This window comes from Phaseolus vulgaris, chromosome 3 (assembly GCF_000499845.2).
Source record: "Phaseolus vulgaris cultivar G19833 chromosome 3, P. vulgaris v2.0, whole genome shotgun sequence".
Classification (NCBI taxonomy): domain Eukaryota; kingdom Viridiplantae; phylum Streptophyta; class Magnoliopsida; order Fabales; family Fabaceae; genus Phaseolus; species Phaseolus vulgaris.
In genome coordinates this window covers 7,330,337-7,340,346 of record NC_023757.2, presented here as the reverse complement: position 1 = coordinate 7,340,346, position 10,010 = coordinate 7,330,337, and the positions used below count along the sequence as shown (strand labels likewise).

Sequence of the window (10,010 nt, the reverse complement as noted above, 5' to 3'; positions counted from 1 at the left end):
ATCAACAAACACTGGAACTAAAAAAAAAGAATGATGATAAATCTTTATCTATTAATGGACATATATTAATCTTGTGTTTGAACGATGAATCTTTAGAGACTAATTTTTTTTAAAATAATTTGAAATACTTTATGAAAAAATAAGTTGTTTAGATAGATAATTTTTTAAAGAGGAATTTAAAAGAGTAATTTTATTACTTAAAATGAGATAATTTCAAATTTCACCTAAAAGTTATAATTTGAAAGTTCTTCATTCTCTATTCTCTCTTAAATTCATCTCTTTTATATTCATATTTTTTTTTCGACTTGATTTCAGTCGGAACATCGTTGACTCAATATCGACCATAACATCATTGACTTGATTGAGGTTAGGTGTCATAGACTCGACATAATTTTGTTAGCAGATGTCGACACTTGATTATTTTTGAGTTATCACCCCTAATATTTTTTTAATATAGACTTATCACCCTAATATTTTTTTAATATAGACAAATGTTATTTTACAACTTTCATTAATTAGATTTTATTTATCAACATCAAGAATTTTTTATCTCTAATACAATTTATTCACCATTAACTAATTTGATGAGAAGTAAAATTCTTATTAACATCAATACGATTGTTTTTTTTTTTTTTTATATAGGTAAATTTTTAATTGATGTTGATATACATTATTTTGTACTTAGCATTGTTGGTTTAAGTAGGTAAGAGAGATTTCTATATTGATGTTTATCATGTTTTTTGAATCAATGTTGGTGGAGCTAATTTTTTTTTGCAGATATCAATAAATATTTTTCAGTTGAAGTCTTTAATAATTATATTTTTTTATATTTGCAAAGTTGGAAAAAAAATATTTTTTGGGTATGATATTTTTGTAGATGATGATAATTAAAATACTCAGTCTAAATAAAAAAATTAAAATGGAATAAACTTAAATTATTTTATCTAAAGAATAATTTGAAATAAAAAATTAAAATTTCTAAAAAGTTTAAATTTTCTTTAACATGGTGTTAATATATGCGATTCAAAAGAAATTAATAAGGTGACAATACTTCTTATCCTTTAAACGGGTAGCGGACAGGGCTTACACGCTAAATTTCTTTAACAACTTCGTACTTGCAAAGTCTGTATAATTTGTGTTTAAACATTTAAAAGTTAATTATGCAAGTTATCTCGTATTTTTTTTTTAAATTCATGCTAAACAACAAGAATTATCATAGGAAAAATAGTATAAAAAAATAAAAATAAATATAAAAGATTAGACCAAATTTATACAAAGAAAAATAAATAAACTCTTAAGAATAATCTAAGTAATTACATTAAGAGTTTAAATAAAAAAGTAAAAAAAAAAACTTTGTATAAAGAGAAGCTTCCAAAAACAAACAAAAAGTCATAATGATCCAATCATATCTTGTATTTGCAATTTATTCTATTTTTGGAAAGTTTAGTAAAAGCCAATAAACAAACAAATAATAGTTGGGTGAAACAATGTTGAGTGTGTATTGATAAATTTAATAAATGCTTGATTAGTAAAAATCCTTCACTGAAAAAGGAATCTAGTTGTAACTGAACTGAACTAAAAGTTTGTTATATTTGTTCCATTTTTTGTCTTCTTCCTAACTTTAAGTCAATATTGGTATTTATGTGCGTGAAGACTCTGATTTCCCCTGTACCACGGCACATCGAATTACGGAGTGAGTTGTTGTGGTTGGCTTACAGCTCCGTAATTTGACCGAACAATTCCGTTTTAATTTTCATGACAGGGTGGAATACAGGTATGTAGTGAACCGTGATTGAACCGCCACACCCTGTTTGTCCACGTGTCCCAATGGGTCCCACCTTCAGATAAAATGACCAACGATGATGATAATTATGATAACCCCAAAATTCTCTCTTTTCACCTCACCTGATTCCGAACCCCCAAAAGCCCTAACATGAAATCCGTGGAATAATTCCCAAAAATCAATTCCATCTCGGAATCTCTTTTCTCCGATGCCTGCCTCTGATCATCGCCGCCTGCGTCACGCGGTGGCGGCATGGATGGTAATAGCGTTGCTTGGCTGCGAAGTGGGAGAAGGTTTGAAGGTGCCGTTTAGAGTGAACGACGTGCTTCCGGTGCTGCCACGCCAGATTTCGTGGCCCGTTCTCAACAACCTCCACAGTGCCGTTGACTTGCTCCCTTATTTCGTTGGCTCCCTCACTCCCTCCAATGCCTCCATTAAGTGGAAAGGGGCTTGCTTCTTTGATAACACCGCCAATATTCAACTCACCCCCGCTTTAGAGGGTGCTGTTATCTACCTCAAGGTAACTTTCAATCATTCTACTTTTCTCTATCGTTTTGAATAACCTTTTTCTGCATTTTTTTTTTCCTTTCATTAGTTCATCGTTAACTCCCCCAAATATGTCCCTTTTTTCATAGTTCAGAATATTTATCAATTTGTTTCTGTATATCTGCTACTGCTGGCAATATCTATCACACTTTTTAATTAGTAGTTATACATTATTTATTCTAGAGTTTGTTGAAATTATGAAATCACCCGTTAGGAGTTCCACTTTGAGTAGAATGAAATACTTAACTTGGTTTTTAAGCTTTAATGTTTTTGCCCTAATAGATTAGTATTTGGGTTGGATTCTCTTTTTGTGCTTAATTCCTAACAATTGGTGTTTTGGTTTACTATGGAAGTCGGTCCTTTAAGGTTCTCCTATCTAGTGGTCTTGTCTTCTGGGTTGAGTTCCACCTTGTAAAGTCTAAACAAAGGTTTAGTGATTCATTAACAAGAAGTGAAACTCTTAAAATTTTGTAATTTTTAATCTATTTAATTTGGTCAATGATAAAAGAGTGTTCAAAATTAAATAAATGAATGTATTGTTGGCATTTTTTGCATGTCAATTCAATGTATTGTTGCGGATTGGAAATTTTAAATCTATAATCTATGTAATCTGATATGTCTTCTTTCGCTTGACTTGACGATAATATGGCTTGTAAGTTTCCTTTGGTGATAAATAGTTATTATCGTTTTCAGTCAATAATTCAAAAGAGTATATTAAAACATGCATTGTTAGCATTTTTCTGTGTCAATTCATGTAAAGCTGTTGTTTGGATTTTTTAATTGGAAATTTTGAATCTGTGCCATCTGTTATGTTATGTCTTCTCAAGCGTGATGATAATATGACTTGTAAGTTTCCTTTGGTGAAAACTTGTTGTTATTGTACAGACAGAGGCTGCACATAGCTGGACCTGCATGGATCTATATGTCTTTGCAACCCCCTACAGGATTACGTGGGACTACTACTTCTCTTCGCGGGAACATACCTTGAAGTTTGATTCCTGGGAAGAGCCTGCAGAATTGGAATATGTAATGTTGGTTTTAGCTTTGTTGTTATTGGCTCTCAATGCTGTACGAGTCCGTCTTGTAGTTGTAAACCTGTATGAAAGTTCTTAATATCTTGCTGAATCAAACAGGTGAAGCAGCATGGGGTTTCTGTGTTTCTCATGCCATCTGGGATGCTGGGAACAATGCTTTCTCTGATTGATGTTTTGCCTTTGTTCTCAAACACCGGTTGGGGTCAGAATGCCAACCTGGATTTCCTGAAGAAGCACATGGGGGCTACATTTGAGAAACGCAGCCAACCTTGGCGTGCATATATAGATCCTGCGGATGTTCATTCTGGAGATTTCTTAGCGGTGTCAAAGATCCGGGGTAGGTGGGGAGGTTTTGAGACGTTAGAAAAGTGGGTGACTGGTTCATTTGCTGGTCATACTGCAGTTTGCTTGAAGGATGAATTGGGGAATTTATGGGTTGGTGAATCAGGGCATGAGAATGAAAAGGTATAAAATTTCATTCTTTTTACTTTCAACATTATTTCATGTAATGGTGTAATGCTTGATGAACGGAAATTTTGTATTTGTCTTCATGGTTGTTGGGTGTGGTTAGGTATGTTCTATTTTAATTGATCACAGCATCGTAATGTGTCTCTGTGCAGGGTGAAGAAATAATAGCGGTAATTCCTTGGGAAGAATGGTGGGAATTGGCTCTTAAAGATAATTCCAATCCACAGATAGCCTTGCTTCCCCTGCATCAGGAAATACGTGCAAAATTTAACAACACTGCAGCATGGGAGTATGCCCGGAGCATGTCTGGCAAGCCATATGGTTATCACAATATGATATTCAGTTGGATTGACACTGTAGCTGACAACTATCCTCCACCTCTCGATGCTCACTTGGTAGTAAACTTTTTCCTAGTTACGTATTCATTTAATATATCATATTCAGAAGTATACAATAGAACCAGAAATTGTATTAACAACATGCTGTTTTTCTTGTAGACAATTGTACATATCTTATGAAGTGATTTAAGTTTGAATGTTTGCTAAATGATAATTTAAACCTTAAAATGAGAAACGGCATAGGGGAGAATAGTTAGTGTGTATGGCTTTAGAAATCAGCATACCATTACTGATTGATGAATAGGATAGAATTATGGACGGACTATTATGCTAGCATCAAGGATTTTGGTGATGTTAATACTTGGTGCTTTTGTGGTGATATATACATGCTTGCCTTTTCTCTAACTAGAGAAAGGGTTCTTGCTTAACCGAGCAGTGCATGAGGCAATAAATATCTACTCTTCCTCTGCCCCTTCCTTTTTCATAGAAAGGACACAAAATTAGCATGCTTTTTATTTATTTATTTTTAAGCTTGTTGGTTCAGATTTGAGTGAAAGGAAGTCTGATTCTGAATGGCATGTTCTCCGTGCAGGTAATTTCTGTCATGTCTATGTGGACTAGATTGCAGCCAGCATATTCTGCTAATATGTGGAATGAAGCATTGAATAAGCGGTTAGGGACTGAGGTAAGTCTTGGTTCAAAACTTTTCTGTGGGATGAGGAGTATGAATTTGCTCTAAATATATGTACTCTTTGCTTCTATTATTCGCACCTAAATAAGAGAAGAAGTTCTTTAAGACGGGAAAAATTAGGAGGGAAGGACAAGTAATCCTCCAAGAAAAAAGAATTGTCCTTAACAATCTGACAGTTATCTGCCAATCAAATGGACCAAATTGTAGTCTTTCTCTAATTTCTTTTACTTTATGGGACTACCAGAACTTGACCTTTTCTCTAGATTTAGGTTTGCCAATGACTTCAAAGTTTGTTTCTATTGCTATTCTATAATCTCAATAGATTCAAGATGGAAATTTCTACACGCCTTTCAGAGTTCCGTACTTCAAGAGGTATCTCGAATGCTAGATTGTTCTATGATAAGAGATGATATAACAGTCCATACCCATTGATAGTCGCAGGTAAAAATAAAAGCTTGTTACCCGCTTATAAGCAAGGAGAAATGGGTAGTAAGGTACCCTACCCCAGCTGACGGATACATGTTATGTGAAATTACATAAAAATATTTAATTGTATATATTTGCATGTTTAAAAAATTGTCAAAGGAGGATTATGTATGGTTTACATCTTAATCTTTTAGGACGCTGATTTGAATGAAGTTCTTGCAACTTTGTGTTGCTCTTACTGAGAATTAAATGATTATATAGCCGCTCATGGTCAAATTCCACTGAAATATTCAATTAGTTTAATTATCACAACGGCTTATTTTTCTGAACTATAATCTGTTTGCCTTTTTCGTAAGAAATTGGATTGGATGTCTCATTTTTATTTGCATTCAGGGTTTGGATTTGCATGATATTATAGTAGAGACTGAGAAGCGTGGGATACCTTTCGATGAACTACTCACTATTCCTGAACAAGATGAATGGGTATACAGTGATGGGAAGTCAACAACTTGTGTTGCATTTATCCTATCAATGTATAAAGAGGCTGGAGTTTTTGGTCCCGTTTCTAGTTCCATTCAAGTAACTGAGTTCACAGTAAGTCATGATGTCTCCCTAAATGCTCGAATCTTAAGAATTATAATCACCTTTTCTTATGCTTCTGTCGTGTTATTTGCAGATTCGTGATGCATACATGCTCAGAATTTTTGAGGACAACCAAACACGCCTACCAAGATGGTGCAACAATGAGAATGACCAGCTTTCATTCTGCCAGATTCTTGGTGAATATAGGATGGAACTGCCTGGCTACAACACCTTGGAACCATATGCCAACATGAATGAGTACTGCCCTTCTCTTCCTCCAATTTATGATAGGCCTTCTCAATGTTAGATCTGTCTTCCATCGTTTGTTATTGCAAATTGCCTGTTGAATTTAGCATCAAGCTCTTTGGTTTTGTAAAATTGTCTATATAAACTATTGGATACGGCAGTGTGTATGTATCTACAGCTTGATGATCAAGTATAAAACAATATAAAAAACAAGGTACAATACTGATATTCAAGCGTCATGAAGGAAAGCTAACTGCTTGAATAATCATCATCACGATGTACAAAGTTCATATGGTGATTTTGAGTGGTTTGCCCTATCTAAACTGACCTTCATGAAGGAGAAATCAGTCTATTTGAGGATGACTAAGCAAATCATAGTGCAGTTGGATTGGCTCAAAGATCGCTATCATGCAACTCTTTGATCCCACTGCCCAAGGATTCTCAGAAATTGTAGTGGCTGCAATGACAATGATTCAATCACATACTACTCTTGTAATGCATGTTCCATCTACTGATTTTTTATTTCATTGTATGGTCTAATTAAATTTATAGCCTTACTAAATAAAGAGAGATGTTTTGGTTTAACAACAACTTTTTGGTATACTATTTACACTAAAAATAAAAATAAAAATGTGATCCCCAACGTAAAATATTCAGCTAGAAGCAAAACTACCGTAAGTTTTTATCTAAATTCTCTCATGTTAGTTAAAAAATATGATATGATATTATCAAAGAGGAAGATACAGATTAAACTTAGGTGTTATACAAATAATAGTTGATTAAATGTTTTTGTCCTCACACTATTATTGTATCCATCCCTACACTTTATGAATGTAAAACATCCTTGTCAACAAATGGTGTTAAAAACTGTCACGTGACATGGAATTCTAGAGTGGACTTTAATATAAGGTGATTTTATCGTGATGCTACTACTATATTGGGAAGAGAAGTGGAAGAAAGAAAGACGAGGGAGGAGAAGACAACGTTGGAACAAGTCTTCGGGTCTTCCTAGAACGAATCTGATTCCAGTGATGGGTATTGCAATGGTGAAAGGGAGCGTTAGTGGGAGTGGGAGTCCATTTCAAAAGTGATAATCACGAAAAGTACGAGATTTGTTGGCAGGAATAAGTATCTGGCAAATGGCTGATCTATTAAAAACTTATGTTTGGTTAAAGTCTGGAATCTATAGTGTGACCGTGGATGAGGTAAAGTTCTTGGATGGATATATATGTAAAATGAATGCAGAATGGTGAAGAACCTTCATATCCTCGAGACTTATCAATTCTTCGAAAAAACATTGTAAGGTATGTGTTGATCCAGGGAACACTTTACAGAAGGGGATTTTCGGTGTCCTTATTAAGATGTCTGGAAAGTCCTTAGGTAGACATAATTATAGAAGAAGTGCATGAGGGGGCCCTAAAGCCTAAAGTGACATTGGTGGACGATCTCTAGCTGGTAAAATAATCAGGGCTAGATTTGCCATTTTGAGGGATAACGACAAGTACGACAAATGTAAATGCATGCAAAGTACATTATGGGCTCCGACTGAACGCTTATACTCCTTGGTGGCACCTTGGCCTTTTCACCGTTGGAGAGTCAACATACTCGGGCCATTCTTGATCTCTATTAGGCAATTGAAGTTCATCGTTGCTATCGAATGTGGAGCCATTGACTACTATCACTGTGGAATAGGTGGCAAGGTTTATTTCAGAGTCGGTAATATGCAAATTCAGAGTATCAAGAGAATTGATATAGGTTAATGGAACACAATTTGTGAGTCGAAGAGTATGAGAAATGTGTAGAAACCATGGAATTTGTCAGTTTTTCCTCTTTGGTAGAACACCTACAAACACACAGTCACGTGGAGGCAGCAAACAAGGTGATATTACAAAGATTAAGAAAGAAAGTGGGAGCGGCAAAGACGATGTGGCTTGAGTTTCTTTCGGAGATAGTATGGTCGTATCACACTACAATCCAATTGACAACAAAGGAACTCTGTTTTAATTAGTTTATGGGAGCGATGCATACTGTCAAAAAGGTTTGAGGACTTTTCGGAAAGAGCTTTGGACATAGGATGATTTTTCCCCCTCAACACAATCGATGAAACAAGAAACAAGGCAAGGTTACAAGAGGCCACTCAAAAGCGAAAAATAGAAGCGAAATATTTAAGCAGGAAAAACCCGAGAGAACTCCGAGAAGGTGACTTAGTGCTAAAAAAAAGCAGAGGAGGCTCAGTTGGACATCAAGTTGGCTGCAATAGGACCTTATCGTGTTGGCGAAGTGATTGGAAGAGGGAAATATCATTTGGAATCTCTTCATGGAGGTTTTATACCAAGGACTTGGAATATAGCAAGTCTTCCTTTTTTACTTTAGTTGATTATGATTGTGTAATGTTATTAATTTTCTGATAAAGTATCAAGTAGGAAATATATCATGTTTGCACATGAGTTCAATGTACATTTGCACTTCTAAAAAACCATTCTAAGTAATGTACTTGAAATGATGTCGAACCCAATACTCGGTCCACTTGACTAAAAATCATCTCAAGTAATGCATTTGGCATGGTGTCGAGTCTAATGCTCGGTCCACTTGATTAAAAATCATCCCAAGTGCTGGTGCCGAGCCCAATGCTCGGTCCACTCGACTGAAAAATCATCCCAAGTAATGCATTTGATATGGTGTCGAGTTTAATGTTTGGTCCACTTGATTAAAAATCATCCCAAATATTGTACTTGGCATAGTGTCGAACACAATGCTCAGTCCACTTGACAAGAAATCATCACAAGTAATACATTTGGCACGGTGTTGATCCCAATGCTCGGTCCACTTGAGTAAAAATCATCCTAAATAATGCATTTGGCATGGTGTCGGCCCCAATGTTAGGTCCACTTGACTAAAAATCATCCCAAGTAATGCACTTGACATGTTGTTGAGCCCAATGATTGGTCCACTCAACTGAAAAACTATCCCCATCAATGCACTTGGCACGGTGTGGAGTCCAATGCTCGATTCACTTGACTAAAAAATCATCCCAAGTAATGCACTTGACTTGACATGGTGTCGATTCCAATGCTCTGCCCACTTGACTAAAAAATCATCCTAAGTAATGCACTGGGCATGGTTCTTGGTCCACTATACTAAAAAACCATCCCAAGTAATGCACTTGGCATGATGTCAAGCCCAATACTCGGTACACTCAACTGAAAAAACATTCCAATTAATACATTTGGCATGATTCTGGTCAATCACTTTAACTTGGTTTATTTGATTTTATTAAAAAACAGGAAAATTATGTTGTAATAGGTAAAATCAATTAAGGAAATTTTCTAGCATAAAGAAACATTTGGTGCACATTAAGATGAGATCGAGTACTCGGTAACTATCGAAGGTGACACTTAACGAATTCGTCATAATAGCAAAAAAAATCAATTACAGAAGTTAATTATGTCAAAAGTGCTCGATGAACAACAAAATGAGTAAATAATCAAGAGTGCTTTTGGACATTGCAGCATACACCGTCAAATATAAAAATATGCAAATAAAAAATTACATAAGTTATTCATTAAAAATAGTTTTGTTCACCACAATTTTAAAGGGGTCAAAGTTGGATAGGTCCAGGTTGGGATGAAGAACAAAAAATTGTTTAAGCGCCTATTGAAACCTTTCATGAAGCTACGAGCAATTTCATCTTTTGCCTTGTCAAGTGCGTTGTCCAAAGTTTTCACCTTGTTTTGCAACATGTTATATATGACCCCTCAACTTTCCTTCTCTTCTCGGTGCTCATCACGGTGCCTTTCATAGTCTTCTAAGGTTCATTGGAGTTTGGTGAAATGGTCATTACGGTCTTGAACGACCTTCAAGAGTATTGTTTGCAACTTGGTAATCTTGAGGTTTGC

The 10,010-nt window shown here is 35.2% G+C and overlaps 1 protein-coding gene across 1 annotated transcript; it reads left to right on the top strand.

Annotated features, from left to right (window-relative positions):
• The first annotated feature begins 1,668 nt into the window (after positions 1–1,668).
• LOC137806505 (uncharacterized) lies at positions 1,669–6,641 on the top strand. The gene is made up of 7 exons (XM_068606666.1): positions 1,669–2,303; positions 3,215–3,355; positions 3,463–3,828; positions 3,984–4,226; positions 4,762–4,854; positions 5,680–5,880; positions 5,963–6,641. Exons 1-7 carry the CDS (start codon positions 1,992–1,994, stop codon positions 6,173–6,175), a joined length of 1,569 nt encoding a protein of 522 aa, XP_068462767.1. The 5' UTR covers positions 1,669–1,991; the 3' UTR covers positions 6,176–6,641.
• Positions 6,642–10,010: the final 3,369 nt, after the last annotated feature.

Bases quoted from the DNA above. Each gene is read 5' to 3' on its own strand.
- LOC137806505 (XM_068606666.1), top strand. From the start codon at position 1,992: ATGCCTGCCTCTGATCATCGCCGCCTGCGTCACGCGGTGGCGGCATGG. The intron at 3,829-3,983 runs GTATAAAATTTC...GTCTCTGTGCAG, and splicing joins CAGGGCATGAGAATGAAAAG to GGTGAAGAAATAATAGCGGT. The intron at 4,227-4,761 runs GTAGTAAACTTT...TTCTCCGTGCAG, and splicing joins CACCTCTCGATGCTCACTTG to GTAATTTCTGTCATGTCTAT.